The sequence below is a fragment of the Hemitrygon akajei genome, chromosome 3, assembly GCF_048418815.1.
Source record: "Hemitrygon akajei chromosome 3, sHemAka1.3, whole genome shotgun sequence".
Taxonomy (NCBI): Eukaryota; Metazoa; Chordata; class Chondrichthyes; order Myliobatiformes; family Dasyatidae; genus Hemitrygon; species Hemitrygon akajei.
The window spans coordinates 31,024,212-31,040,245 of record NC_133126.1 but is presented as its reverse complement, the minus strand read 5'-3'; the positions used below and the strand labels follow the sequence as shown (position 1 = coordinate 31,040,245).

The following is a 16,034-nucleotide window of genomic DNA, read 5'->3' as shown; positions in this document are numbered from 1 at the left end:
CCATCCCTTGTACCTCTTCACCACCACATTCCAATCTTCACAAGCTCTCATTCTACTCTTCCTATTCCAACTGAGATTGAATGAATGCCGCTGCTGTTCATCCATGACCTTTAGACAGTGAGAACTGGCCATATGTAACAAGATAGCTTCAATATTACTGAACCCAAACTGAACTCTATTTAGCAGCAATACTTGCTGGATATTGTTCCAGAGCAGATTCTGAGATTGTCCATCCCAGTGTGGCAGCACTCACCCCAATTGCTTTTTTCACCCAGACTGAGAGTGTGGGGTTGGAGGGTTAATACTTATCCTCATCTAACATCCCATGACAATTTCAGCAATGTGCTAGATACTGTACATAGTTTGTCATTTAGCTTTTCATTTCTCTCAGCAGAAGATGACGTCTTTTTCTCAATGGCAGACATGGAAATGTCAAACAGTGTGGCATCCCTTCCACCTCTGGGAGAACCATCTGTAGATATGGAATTATCACTGAGCAGTACACATATCAACTCAACAGACAGCTCGCCGCAGAGCGCCACAGGGGTAAGCAGAGTGTGTATGATAATCCAGAAATGTTTGTGCTGAATGTTCATAGTGGGAATGAAAGTGTTAATGGATAAGGAGCATTTGATGGTTCTAGGCCTGTACTTGCTCGAGTTTAGAAGAATGAGAGGGAGGATCTCATTGAAAACTATTGAATATTGAAAGGCCTAGATATTTCCTATAGTGGATGAGTCTAAAACTAGAGTCACAGCCACAGAACAGAAGGATGTCATTTTAGAACAGAGATGAGGAGGGTGGTGAATCTATGGAATTCATTGCCACAGATGTCATAGGGTGTATTTAAAACTGAGATTGATAGACTCTTAATTAGTAAGGGAATCTGGGGTAAGGGGAAAAAGCAGGAGAATAAGTTGAGAGAGATAATCAACCATGATGCACTGGCAGAAGAGAATTGATGGGCTGAATGGCCTAATTCTGCTTCTATGTCATATGGATTTATGCTTCTATGCTTTTGGCCATCATTTCATCCACAGCCATGTTGAAAAATATGTAGTACAAGGTTATAATGCAATGTATTACATGTCACATTCCTAATCATGCTGACAAAGTAAATAGTGTAATTACTTATTTTCTTTTATCCTCACCTGCTTCTGATACCCTTCCTCCTTTCTTCCATGGTTCACTCTCCTCTCCTATCAGATACCTTCTTCAGCCTTTATCCTCTGCCATATACCACCCCTCAACTCCTTGCATCATATCCCCTCTCCCAAACACCTACTTTTCCCCTGTACCTGGTTTCACTTTTTGCTTGCTAGTTTGTACTCCTTCTCCTCCCCTCCCCCCCCCCCCCCCCCCATCATCTTCTGACTTTTGCCCTTTTCCCATTCAGTCCTGATGAATGGTCTTGGCCTGAAATGTTGACCGCTTATTCTCTTCCATAGATGCTGCCTGATCTGCTGAGCTCCCCCAGCATTTTGTATGTGTTGCTCTGGATTTCCAGCATCTGCAGACTCTCTCATGTTTATAATTATACTGTTATAAGTCAGCAGCGCTTTGTTCATAACTCCAGGCTCGGAATAGTGTTGTATGTGTTGTGTTGTAATGTTAAGAACTAGAACTCTAATGTCAGAAGTTCAGCTCCACAATGGCAAAGCTATAAAATGAACCAGTAAATTTGCTCACTCGTTGCTGGTATCAGAAAGATTGATGGTCTGTCATGAACTTCCAACTTGTTATTAATGTGCATCCTGTACTCCTCTGAGCAATAACTCATTCAAGTCTCACACTTAAAAGATTTTTTTTATTGACTACAGAAAGGTGAGTCTTGGAGTGGGAAAGAATGGTAATAAAGGAGGCCTTTTGTGGTTGGCTGCCAGTGACTAGTGGTGTTCTGTGCAGTTCAGGTTATATGCTAATGATGGCTTTTTGGCTAAGTTTGCAGATGAAATGATAGGTAGAGAGGCAGGTAGGGTGAAGGAATCAGGGAGTCTGCAGAAGGACTAGGGCAGATTAGGAGAATGGGGAAAGAAGTGGAAGTTGGAATACAGTATAGGGAAGTGCTTGGTCATGAACTTTGGTAGAAGGAATAAAGGCATAGATTATTTTCCTAACCCTAAGCAAGTACAGAAGGCAAAGGTGCAGAGGGACTTGGGAGCCCTCATGATTCCCTCAAGGTTACCTTGCAGTTTGAGTCAATTGTAAAAAGGCAAATACAATGTTAGCATTCATTTTCAAAGGACTAGAATATAAATGCAAGGATGTAATGCTGAGCCATTATAAGGCATTTATCATATTGCATTTGGAGTATTGTGAGCTGCATTTTGTCCCATATCTAAGAAAGGATGTGCTTACATTAAAGAGGACCTGGAGGAAGATTACAAGAATGAACCTGGGAATTAAAGAGTTAAAATATGAGGAGTGTTTGATGGCTCTGGGTTTGTACTCACTGGAGTTTACAAGAATGAATTCTCATTGAAGTCTACCGTATATTTAAAGACCTAAATAGAGTGGATGTGAAGTGGATGTTTCTAATAGTGAGTGAGTCAGGACCAGAGGACACAGCCTCCAAATACAAGGATGTCCCTTAAGAACAGAGCTGAGGAGGAATTTCTTTAGCAAGTAGGTAGTGAATCTGTGGAATTCATTTATGGGAGAAGACTGGAGAATGGGGTTGAGAGGGTTAATAAATCAGCCATGATTGAATGGTGGAGCAGACTCAATGGGCCAGATGGCCTAAGTCTGCTGCTATGTTTTATGAGCTTATGATGGACAAAAGGGTCAATTTGGATGTGGTAGACTGAAGGACCTGTTTCTGTGCTACACAACTCTATTCGACTTCAGACCAGAAATTATTCCAGAAGTGAAGCAACTTCTTCACAAGTCAGATAATAAAGTCCACAATGTTCAAGTTCTCTATCAAGCTTTGCTGTTTTGGAGAATGCAGTTCTGTCTTGTTCAGTCTTTCTGGATAGGTGTAATATCTCAGTGGGAGCATCAGTCTATCTTTTTTTTGCTACTTCTCCATTGTTCATGGTTTTTATAGCTTGGAGCCTCAACTTAACTCTCTCCAAGATTTTATGCAGGTTTTACAAAACCTTGTCACTTTTCATTTGTAGCTGAGTCAACCCTAGTGTTGGTTGCTGCTTGATGTAATTATGTGTAACCTTGTCAATGTCCCTTGTGTTCCGATATCAAGCAAAAGTTCCTTTTAATTTTAAGCATGATACAGAAAGAATATATAAGATTAATCTTTCTATATTTCAGTTTTCGACACCATGGGATGATTACGTGGATCGTTCTGGACCAGGAAGCCAAACCATACGCGAGTCACCATTTAACTCCAAAGAGTTACCAATAATGCAGAGGCCACTCCGACCAAGCAGTAGGTTGAACAGTGAACTGTCAAATCGGACTGTGCCTCCATTCATTTTAATGGAAATTGAGTCACATTTAAACTATTGCGAAAATTTTAACAGACTTTTGCAGACAGCAATCAGAATCAGGTTTATTCTCAGACAAATTTGTGAAATTTGTTGTTTTGCAGTGCAGTACAGTTAAATAATAAATTCCATAAGTTATAATGGAACATATAAGATGTAGTACAAAACGAGAGCAGAGTAGTGAGATAATTTTCATGGGTTCTTGGACTGTTCAGAAATCTGATAGTGGAGGGGAAGAAGCTGTTCCTAAACATTTAGTGTGTGTCGTTAGGCTCCTATACGTCCCTCCTAATGGTAGTAATGAAAAGTGGACGTGTCCAAGGTGGTGGGGGTCCCTGACTACGGATGCTGTCTTTGTGAAACATCACACACAAAATGGTGAAGGAACTCAGCAGGTCAGACAGCATCTATGGAAATGAATAAACAGTCGACATTTTGGGTTGAGATTGAAAAAGCAGGGAAAAGTTGCCAGAATACAGAGGTTTGGAGAGGAGGCAGAGGACAAGCTTAGAAGGTGATAGATGAAGCCAGGTGGGTGGACGAGGAGGTGGAGTAAGAAGCTGAGAGGTGATAAGCAGGAAAGGCAAAGGGCTGAAGAAAAAGGAATCTAATATGAGAGGAGAAAGGGAAAGAGGAGGGACACCAGGGAGAGGTGGTAGACAGGAGAAGAGAAGTATGAAGCCAGAGTAGAGAAATGAAGCGGGACAGGGAGGGGAAAAGTTGGAGGCTACCAGAAGAAATATGAGGTGTTGTTTCTTGAACCTGAGAGTGGCCTCATCATGACAGAGAGGAGGCTGTGGACCAACATGTCAGAGGAATAGGAATTGAAATGGTTGGCCACCGTGAAATTCTGCTTTTTGCAGACTGAGCTGAGGTGCTCAACAAAGTGGACCCCACCTTCTTATTCTGGCATCTTCTCCCTTCTTCACCAGTCCTGATAAGGGTCTCAATCCAAAATATCAGCTGTTCATTCATTTCCATAGATGGTGACCGAACTGCTGTGCTCCTCCCACATTTTGTGTGTGTTGCTCTGGATTTCCAGCACATGCAGGATCTTTTGTGTTCTTGACGTATCACCTTTTGAAGATGTCCTCGAAAGTGGGGAGGCCAGTGCCCATGGTGGAGCTGGCTGAGTTTACAACCCTTTGCAGTTTTTTTTACAATACTTTGCAATGGCCCATTCATACCAGACACTGATGTAACCAGTTAGATTGCTCTCCATGCTACATCTGTAGAAATTTGTAAGAATCTGTAGTGACATACCAAATCTCAAATGCCTAATGAAATATAGCCATTGGCATGCCTTCTTCATAATGGCCTCAATATGTTGGGCCCTGGATAGATCTTCTGAGAGCAAAATAATTGTGTGAGTGTCACCATCAATGATGAATACTTAATAGATAGGCCACACTTGAAATATTTCATACAGTGTTGTCTAATCAGTCTTACAGGTTTTCAAGGAAGTTAATAGGAAAGTTGATAAAGGCAAGGCAGTGGATGTTTTATACGTGGACTTTAGCAAGGCCTTTGACATCCCACATGGGAAGTTAGTCAAGGTTCAGTTGCTTGGCATTCAGGATGAGGTATAAATTAAATTAGACATTGGCATTGCAGGAGAAGCCATAGAGTGATAGTAGATGGTGGCCTCTTTGACAAGAGGCCTGTGACTAGTGGTATGATGCAGGGATTGATGCTGCATCTGCTGTTGTTTGCCATCTATATCAATGATCTGGATGATAATGTAATAAAATTGATCAGCAAATTTTGTGGATGACACCAAGATTGGGGGTGCAGTGGACAGTGAGGAAGGCTATCAAAGTTTGCAATGAGATCTGCAAGTGGTGAAAAAATGTTCTGAAAAATGGCAGATGGAATTTAATGTAGAGAAGTGAGGTGTTGCACTTTGGGAGGACAAACCAGGATAGGACTAAAGGTACTGAGGAATGCGGTAGATCAGAGGGATCTGGGAATACAAGTCTCTAATAACTTGAAAATGCCATGGGTTAAGGGTGAAAAGTGAAATATTTAAGGGGAACTTAAAAGAGACCTTCACTCAGAGGGTAGTAAGAGTATGGAATGAGCTACCAGCAGAAGTGATGGATGTAGGTTTGATTTCAAAATTTAAGGGAAATTGGATAACTACATGGATGGGATGGGAATGGAGGGCTGGGTCCGGGTGCAGGCAGATGGGACTAGGTAGACTAATAGTTCAGCGCAGTGTAGATGGGGCGATGGGCCTGTTTCTGTTCTGTAGTACTCTCTGAGACTATTTCACTCCAGGATGTGCGTGGTTGTGCTGCAGAGGTTGCAGAGAATATTCACCAGGATGCTGTCTGACCTGGAATATTTCGTTTATGGGGGGGGGAGGTTGGATAGGCTGGGATTGTTTTTCCTTGTGAAGGAAGCTGAGGGGTGACCTGAGCGGGGTATTTAAGATTTTGGGAAACATAGATAGAATAGTTATATTTTTCTTATTTTAAGGTTATCAGAAACAAGAGGACATTGATTTAAGGTGAGAGAAAGGAATTTTAAAGTGGAGCTGAGGGGTAATTTTTTTTTTTTTGCACACTGAGTGTTTGATATCTGGAACTTACTGCCAGAGGAGGTGGTAGAATCAGATGTAATCATTATGTTTAAGAGACACTTAAGACAGTCTGCATCTGCTATCTATTTTCCCACTCACACAGTTTATCCAAATCACCATGAAGCCTGTTTGCATCTCTATCCCACCCAGTATAATGTTATCAACAAGCTTAGAAATGTTTTTCCAAATCATTGATATGGAATGTAAATAGTTTAAGCCCAAGCACTGATTCCACACCATACCCTATTAATCATTGCCAGTTCCCGCCTCAAGAAGGAGATTGGCTGTTCCATTTCTGTTTCTTGTCCTTTGTAACCAATTCTCATCCAGAATATTGCAACGTCCCCATCCCATTGTATTAATTTAATGGAATCCTAAAGCACTACAACACAGAATCAGGCCAATTGGCCCGTCTAGCTCATGCTGTAATATTCTGCCTTATCTCTTCAATCAGCACCTGGACCACAGCCCTCCATCACCCAATCATTCATATACTTATCCAAATTTCTCTTAAATGTTGAAATCACACCTGCATCCATCACATCTGCCGGCAGTTCTTTTCATACTCACATCACCCTCTGAATGAAGAAGTTCCCTTCAGGTTTCCCTTAACCATTTCACCTTTCACCCTTAACCTTGAATTCAAGTCTTGCCAAACCTCAGTGTAAAAACCCTGCTTGCATTAACCTTGTATATACCTCTCATAAAGTTGTATACCTCATACCAAATTTTGTACAATGAGTTAGATCATAAGACAGGAGAAGAATTATGACAATTGACCCAGCGAATCTGCTGTCCCATTCCATCATGGCTGATTTATTATCCCTCTCAATCTCATTGTCCTGCCTTCTCCCCATAACCTTTGACACCATTACTAATCAATAAACTATCGACTTTAAATATACTCAATGACTTGGCCTCCACAGCTGTCTGTGGCAATGAATTTCACAGATTCAACACCCTCTGGCTAAATAAATTCCTACTCTAAAGGGATGTCCTTCTGTTCTGAAGCTGTACCCTCTGGTCCTAGAGTCCCCCCACAATAGGAAATACCCTCTCCATGTCCACTCTATGTATGTCTTTCAATATGCCATAGATTTCAATGAGATAACACCCCCCTCCTGTTCTTTTAAACTCAAGTGAGTACAGCCCAAAGCCGTCAAATGTTCCTCATGCATTAACCCTTTCATTCCAAGGATCATTATCATGAACTCTCATTGACCTTCTCCAATGCCAGCATATCCCTTCTTAGATAAGGGTCACAATGCTCCAAATGCGGTCTGACCAATCCCTTACAAAGCCACAGCGTTACATGCTTTTTTAATATTCTAGTCCTCTTGATGTGAATGCTAAAGTTCTTGCATGGGATTTTATGAAGTGCCTTCTGAAAATCCAAGTGCACCACATCCACAGTTCTCCCTTGTCCATTCTTACAGTAACATTCTCAAAGAAATTCCAGTAAGTTTATCAATCTGGCCAGAAGTGAGGAAGGAAGTATTGGTTTTACATTCTGTTGGAAATAGTGCAAAAAACAAGTTTTAGTTTGGAAATAACACAGGCCTTAAGAGAGCTCATCTGCATCTCCTCGTTTAACTCTGTCACACTAGGAGGGGCATGTTGCTTGGTCAGATTAATGAGGTGTGAGGTAAGAGATCCTGGGAAGCTCACCAGGTATACTGAATGTGATGAGCCTTGGTTCCAACAGAAGGGATACCAGGGACGATCAAGTCTAGAAGTAATAATAAGAAAGACTAGTAGTTGGATGTAGTTTTGATAAACTAAAGTCTGGGGTATTTTGGAAGAGTGTGATTACCTTATGGTGTTTTGTTGCTTGCTCTGTCCAATATTAAGGTTCAGAAATTACCAGCAAAGTTTCCCCTCCTTGTTTTTCAGGTCTACCTTCCAAACCACACTCTATTGATGAATCCCGACCTGAGGTTGTTCTACGGCTGGCAATTGGCAGTCTCTCTGTATCAGTGCTGCACATCGATCCACTGCCGCCACCTGAAAGCCCGTTGCACCTTGAACCCCTGACAAGGATGGCGTCCCATTTCTTTGAGCATTTGAAGACCATCAATCTCTCTCAGTTCCCAGTGAGAGATTTCCACATTCTCCGAACCAAGTTGGCCACAGCCTGTCCCCATGACCATCTACGGTTTGTACAGCATTTCACGTTAATCTACATTACTCTCTTCAGAAAACTGCTTCACTTTAAAGTCAAAGTTAAGTTTATTGTATGTACAGGTGCAGTGGAAAAATTTACTTACAGCAGCATGACAGACACATCACATCTGATAAACAGCATTTACAAGAAAAAAAACTATTTTTACAAGAAAGGACGCAATTGGAACAAAAAAACAAAATCGATTTTAATGCAAACTAAGTCTTTGAGCAATATTAATTCACCTCTACTTGCAATTTGATCAGAATCATAGAGAAGTACACCAGAGAAGCAGCCCCTTTGGCCCATCTAGTCCATGCCAAAACCATTTAAACTGCCCATTCTCGTCGACCTGCACAAGAACAATAGCCTTCCATACCCCTACCATCCACGTAGATATCCAAACTTCTCTTAAACTTTGAAATCGAGCTCACATGCATCACTTGTGCTGGCAGCTCATTCTCCACTCATGACCTTCTGAGTGAAGAAGTTTCCCCTCATGTTTCCCTTAAACTTCTCACGTTTCACCCTTAACCCATGACCTCTGGTTGTAGTTCCACCTAATCTCAGTGGGAAAAACATGCTTGCATTAACCCTGTCTATACCCTTCATAATTTTGTATACCTCTATCAAATCTCCTCTCAATCTTCTACATTCTAAGGAATACAGTCCTAACATATTCAATCGTTTCTTATAACTCAGGTCCTTCAGACCCGGCAACATCCTTGTAAATTTTCTCTGTATTTTTTCAACCTTGTTTACATCTTTCCTGTAGATAGGTGACCAAAACTGCACACAGTACTCCAAATTAGGCCTCACCAATGTCTTCTACAACTTCAACATAACATCCCATATCCTGAACTCAGTGCATTGATTTATCAAGGCCAGTGTGCCAAAAGCTTTCTTTACAACCCTATTTACCTGTGATGCAACTTTCAACAAATTATGGACCTATATTGCCAGCTCCCTTTGTTCCGTCACACTCCTCAGTGTCCTACTGTATAAGACCTACCCTGGTTGGTCCTCCTAAAGTGAAAACCTTGCACTTGGCTATATTAAATTCTGTCTGCCATTTTTCCAGTTGATGCAGATCCCTCTGCAAGCCATGATAGCCTTCCTCACTCTCCACTACACCCCCAGTCTTGGTGTCATTTGCAAAGTTGCTGATCCAGTTGATCATCTTATCAACCAGATCATTGATATAGATGACCTACGACAAAGGACCCAACACTGATCCCTGCGGCACACCGCTAGTCACCAACCTCGAGCCAGAGAGGAAACCATCAACTACCATTCTGTATCTTCTCCCAAAAAGCCAATGTCTAATTTATTACCTCATCTTGAATGCCGGGCGACTGAACCTTCTTGACCAACCTCCCATGCAGGCCTTTGTGAAGTGCCTTGCTAAAGTCCATCCACTGCCTTGTCTTCATCCACTTTCCTGGTAGGTTCATGCACCAGTTCTCAGTGCTGCAGAAGGTCAGCAAATTTAAGTTCCTCTATGTTATTTTTCAGAGGACCTGTTCCTGGGCCCAGGATAGTAGTGCAATTACAAATAACGCACACAGTGCCTCTACTTCCTTAGGAAGTATCAGCATGACATCTGAAACTTTGACAAACTTCAGTATATGTGTGGTGGAGAATATGTTGACTGGTTACATCACGGCCCTTCAACAGAAAATGCTACAAAAATGAGTGGATACAGCCCAGTCCATCATGGCTAAAGCCCTCTCCACCATCTACAGGAAAGCAACATCCATCATCAGGGGCCCCCACCACTCAAAACATGCTCTCTTCTCACTGCTGCCATCAGGATGAAGGTATACAAGCCTCAGGATTCACACCACCAGGTTCGGGAACAGTTACTACCTCTCAACCATCAGGCTCTTGAACCAAAGAGGATAACTTCATGCCCTATCGTTGAAATGTTCATGCAACCAATGGACTTGCCTTCAAGGACTCTTCATCTCATGTTCCCAATACTTACTGCTTACTTAAATATCATTATTCTTTCTTTTTCCATTTGCACGCTGTTTTGTCTTCTATAATCTGGTTGAACACCCAAGTAGTTGCGGTCTTACATTGATTCTGTAATGGTTATTATTCTATAGATTTATTGAATATCCCCATAAGAAAATTAATCTCAGGGTTGTATATGGTAACATATATGTACTTCAATAATAAATTTTCTTTGAACTTTGAGTGTAAATACAACTTACTCCCCACAATCTAGATTTTGAACCTCGGGCTAACTGCCCCATTGCTCTTTCATAGACTGTTTGCAACTGATGTGAAGCTGAACTGTGAACAGCGACGGAGCACCAGCTCACGGAGCCTGAATACTGATATCTGCATTAATTGGATGGAACTACTGGAATGTCTGTTCCCTATGGATTCACCCACTGTCATACCCCAGTATACAGAGGTACGAGTTGCACAGATACATGGTTGTTGGCATAGGCAGGAGGTAACGTCTTTACTCTCTTGAGGCACTGCCTAATACACATGACCATTTACTTCCCTCTCTGTATTCATCTTTGTCCCTTAAATTGGTTCATAAGGTAGAAAGCATTTCTTTCAATGCTTTCTCCTATCATTGGGATACTTAAATGGAAGGCAAACACAAGGAAATCTTCAGATGCTGGAAATTCAAGCAACACACACAAAATGCTGGTGGAACGCAGCAGGCCAGGCAGCATCTATAGGGAGAAGCACTATTGACGTTTTGGGCCAAGACCCTTCGTCAAGACTAACTGAAAGGAAAGATATTAAGAGATTTGAAAGTAGGAGGGGGAGGGGAAAATGCGAAATGATAGGAGAAGACCGGAGGGGTGGGGTGAAACTGAGAGCCAGACAGGTGATTGGCAAAAGGGATACAGAGCTAGGGAAGGGAAAGGATCATGGGACAGGAGGCTTAGGGAGAAAGAAAGGGGGAGGGGAGCACCAAAGGGAGATGGAGAACAGGCAGAGTGATGGACAGAGAGAGAAAAAAAACTAAATATATCAGGGATGAGGTAAGAAGGGGAGGGGCATTAACGGAAGTTAGAGAAGTCAATGTTCATGCCATCAGGTTGGAGGCTACCCAGCCTGTATATAAGGTGTTGTTCCTCCAACCTGAGTGTGGCTTCATCTTGGCAGTAGAGGAGGCCATGGATAGTCATAACATAATTGCTTTCCCTGGCGGACAGAGCATAGGTGTTCAGCAAAACGGTCTCACAGTCTGCGTCGGGTCTCACCAATATATAAAAGGCCACACCGGGAGCATTGGACGCAGTATACCACACCAGCTGACTCACAGGTGAAGTGTCGCCTTACCTGGAAGGACTGTCTGGGGCCCTGAATGGTGGTGAAGGAGGAAGTGTAAGGGCAGGTGTAGCACTTGTTCCACTAGCAAGGATAAGTGCCAGGAGGGAGATCAGTGGGAAGGGATGGGGGGGGATGAATGGACAAGAGAGTCGCATAGGGAGCGATCCCTGCGGAAAGCAGAAATGGGGGGGGGGGGAGATGTGCTTGGTAGTGGGATCCCATTGGAGGTGGTGGACCACCCCACTAGCCTCCGGATCCAACGTATAATTCTCCGTAACCTACCACCCCACCAGCCTCCGGATCCAACGTATAATTCTCCGTAACTTCCGTCACCTCCAACGGGATCCCACTACCAAGCACATCTTTCCCTCCCTCATTCTTCTATGCTTCAATGAGAAAGGTCCCAACCTAAGACCATAAGACATAGGAGCAGAATTAAGCCATTTGGCCCTTTGAGTTTGTTCACCATTATATCATGGTTGATATATTGTCCCTTTCAACCCCATTCTCCTACCTTCTCCCTGTAACCTGCTCAACCTCTTTCTATAACTCAGTCTCTCATCTCCTGGCAACATCCTCGTAAATTCCCTCTGTACTCTTTACAGTTTAATGACATCTTTCCTATAGCAGGGTGACCAGAACTGAAGCCAGTATTCCAAATGCTGTCTCACCAATGTCTTGTCCAACTGTAACATAGCACCTCAACTGCTATACTCAATGATCTCACCAAAATTCATGTATACAGGAGACATTGATACATCAGTATTGACTAGCTTTCAACTTGTATTTCCTGTTGTCAAGAATGCATCTTCTAAAGCTCCTTTTATGGTGATGATGCTACCAGCATTAAAGGAGGAAAAGTTAGTCTTTGGATTGGCACAACTAATTACATAATGCAATGTCATCATGCCAATGAAATTGGGGTCCAGTACCTTCAGGATAACTAGTTTCAGTAGAGGATGGCTTATAAAATGTTTGTGGCACGAGTGATCCAAGGAGAACATCACTTCGGGATGTTTAATTTTTTTTATTTAGAAATGTAGTGTGGAAAGGGCCCTTCCAGTCCAGTGAGCCACACAACCCAGCAATCCACTTGCTTAACCCTACACTAATCACAGAACAATTTACAATGACTACTTAACTTACTAACTGGTGTGTTTTTGGAATGCGGGAGGAAATTGGAGCACCAGGAGGAAACTCACATGGTCCTAGGAAGGATGTACAAACTTCTTATAGATGGTATTGGAATTGATCTCCAAGCTCCAATGCCCTGAGCTATAAAGGCATTGCGCTAACTGCTGCACTATCACGGTACCCAAATTTTATCTGAAACTCAATAGTTCAAGGCAGCTACTTTCTGTCTACCATCAGATTTCTGAACAGTCCATGAACCCCCAAAAAATACTTTGTTATTCCTTTCCTGAACACTATATATTTTTGTAATTTATGGATTTTTATTTCTTCTGCTGCCACAAAACAACAAATGTGATGTCGTGTGTCAGTGATAATAAACCCGATTCTGATTTGCTGCTTTTTGTTTTCGCAGCTGATTACATTTCAATCTATGTATGAGACAGAAGCTCATCCTGCACCTTCTGTGCAGATTCATTACAAGCACATTGACCGAAGAGGAGTCCAGGTATGAAAAGGAATAAGGATTTCTGCTGCACTTGACACAGCCTTGTGTTGCTGAAACACCCTACAGCTAGTGAAGTGTAAAGCAAGGAAAGCCTCATCTAATTTATCTACAACAAACTCAAACGAACGACAGTCCGATAATTACCAGAATCTAATTAATTGTTGCTAATTGAGGAATTACAAAGTGGACCCAAGACAGTGGAAGCCGCCTCCAGTTCTTTTTAGCATTGTGGAGGAACAGAGGGATCTTGGGGTACATGTCCATAGATCCCTCAAAGTTGCTGCGCACGTTGATAGTGTTGTTAAAAAGTTGTGCTGGCCTTCATTAGTCGTGGGTTTGAATTCAAGAGCTGTGAGGTAATGTTGCCAGTGGTGTGACTTTTAAACCCTGGTTTGACTAAGCTTGGAGTATTGTGTTCGGTTCTGCTCACCTCATTATAAGAAGGTTGTGGAAGCTCCAGGGGGTGTGCAGAGGATGCTGTCTGGTTTAGAGAGTACGTCTTATGAGGAAAGGTTGAGTGAGCTGGGCTTTTCTCTTTGGAGTGATGAGGGGTTACTTGATAGGGATGTTATAGATGATAGATCAGACAAAATTTATTTTTAATCCAGGGCAGAAATGGCTAATAAAAGGGAGCCTAATTTAGAAGTGACAGAGTGGTGGGTACATGAAACAGACTAGCAAGGGTGGTGATGGTAGCAGACACATTAGGGGCATTTAAGTAGCTAAGAGCTAATGTGCTCTTAGGTGAATGGAATAAAGAATGGAGGGCTATGTGGGAGGAAAAGTTTAAAGTAGGTTAAAAGGTCAACGCAACATCATGGGCTGGAAGGCCTGTACTGTACTGTTCTATGTTCTACACTCAGGGCATCTTTTGATTCCCTCTGGGAGAGTGAACAAAGTTCATATTATTGTCTGATTTGAAAGCTGACGTGTTCAACATGGCAGCAGAGTGGCTCAGTTAGTCGAGCAGCTGCCTCTCAGCTTCAGAGACCTAGGTTCAGTCTTCCCCTTGTGTGCCATCGTTGTGGAGTTCGCAAATTCCCCTGGTAGTGTTTTCCCCAGGTCTACTGGATTCTTCTCACATCCCAAAGGCATTGTGAGCATGCTGTATTGGTGATGGAATGTGTGATGACACTTGCGGACTGTCCCCAGCACACCCTTGGGTGTGAACACAAAGTACACTGCAGATGCTGTGGTCAAATCAAGACGTACAAAAAAGCTGGATGAACTCAGCTTTTTTGTACACCCTTGGATGTGTTGGTTATTAACACAAGTATGCATTTCAATGTATTTTTGCCATACATGTGATAAATAAATAAATTTGAATGTAATTCTGATTGGCCAGTATAAGTTGGCCCTAATGTGTGGCAGAATCAGGAGGGAAACTAAAACAGGATTAGAGTAAGCGGGTGCTAATATCTGCATGGATGTTGGGCTTGAAGGACCTATTTCTATGCAGTGTGACTGTCTAACACTGTGGCATTCTGTCAGTGGTGCACTTGATGTTGCCCTTGATTGTTGTGCCTGAATCTCTAGTGTGAGATACCAACCAATGTTCATGTTCTTTCCCTTGTTCTGAGACTAATGTTCCACTGCCTTAAGTTTGCTCCTATCCTCTGGCAGGAAGCTGAAAATCTACCTCAATGTCTCCAAAGTGTAAACCTGTCATTGAAAATTGGAATTGTACAAATTTTGAGTGCTGTTTTCCAATTCAAAATTTTCACCTACACATCAAATTGAACATGTACTCAGAGTATAGAAATTTCTGTTGCCATAAGACTATAAAATGTAGGAGTAGAATTGGGCCATTTGGCCCATCAAGCCTTTTTTGCCATTTCATCATGGCTGGTCAAATTTTCCTGAGTCCCAGTCTCCTGCCTTCTCCTCATATCCCTTCATGTCCTGACCAATCAAGAATCTGTCAACCTCTCCCTTAAGTATATGAAAAGACTTGGCTTCCATAGCTGCCTGTGGCAAAGAATTCCACAGATTTGCTGCTCTCTGGCTAAAGAAATTCCTCCTCACCTCCATTCTAAAAGGAAGCCCCTCTATTCTGAGGTTTGTCCTCTGATCTTAGACCCTTCCACCATAGGAAACATCCTCTCCACAGTCACTCTGTCAAGGCCTTTCACCATTTGACAGATTTCAATTAGGTCACCCCTCATTCTTCTGAACTCTAGTGAAGGTAGCAAATAAGGACATGGGTTTTGCCAATAGAAAGACAGGCAAGCCAAGCCACGTTAGAATTAGGTGGACTTGACTGGAGGATATAGTCCTAAGCTCAGCTTGGGGTCACCACTATTGCAAGGAATGAGGATAAGAAAGGTTTCTCTGTTCTGCACAAATTCCAGTTTATTGGTAAGAGGAGAATGAGGCCCCCAGAGCCTTGTTATCTAGGTAGATTTGGTATTAGATGGCTGCACCACAGCTCAGAGGGCAGATGTGCTCAAATGTGTGAAAACTAAGCAAACTTTCATAAATTCTATTGTATTTTTTTTATTTTCCCTTGAATGCCTACAAGAAAATGAATCTCATTGTAATATATGGTAATACATATCGTACGTTGATGATAAATTTACTTTGAACTTTGAGCATTATTGTGTTCAGGTCACAGTAAAGTATTTTAACCGAGTAAACCAGTGAAAAGATTTTTTTAAAAATATTTGGTATGACGGTTAACGTGTTGTCTGTTTTCAGGGCAGTCAAGGGAGATTAGCATCAGTACCACAGAAGGCGGAACTACAGATTGAGCTTGGCCCCATCCAGTCGGAATTAGACATCAGTATTGTGGACAGACTTAACTCATTGCTGCAGCCGCAAAAGCTCGGGACAACAGAAATGATGGCATCACACATGTACACATCTTTTAACAAGCACATTAGTCTGGTGAGTTTGTGA

The 16,034-nt window shown here is 42.3% G+C and overlaps 1 protein-coding gene across 4 annotated transcripts in view; it reads left to right on the top strand.

The window, feature by feature from the left end:
• The window catches only part of LOC140724820 (autophagy-related protein 2 homolog B-like), a 136,235-nt gene that overhangs the window by 39,555 nt on the left and 80,646 nt on the right, over window positions 1-16,034 (top strand). For 2 of the 4 annotated variants that reach the window (XM_073039469.1, XM_073039471.1), the window contains 6 exons: window positions 395-546; window positions 3,271-3,388; window positions 7,924-8,185; window positions 10,466-10,616; window positions 13,044-13,136; window positions 15,834-16,022. In XM_073039469.1, the coding sequence (XP_072895570.1) occupies window positions 395-546; window positions 3,271-3,388; window positions 7,924-8,185; window positions 10,466-10,616; window positions 13,044-13,136; window positions 15,834-16,022 (965 nt within the window). Of the gene's footprint in view, window positions 1-391; window positions 547-3,270; window positions 3,389-7,923; window positions 8,186-10,465; window positions 10,617-13,043; window positions 13,137-15,833; window positions 16,023-16,034 lie in introns of all 4 variants that reach the window. The other 2 variants (XM_073039470.1, XM_073039468.1) reach the window with 2 other exon arrangements.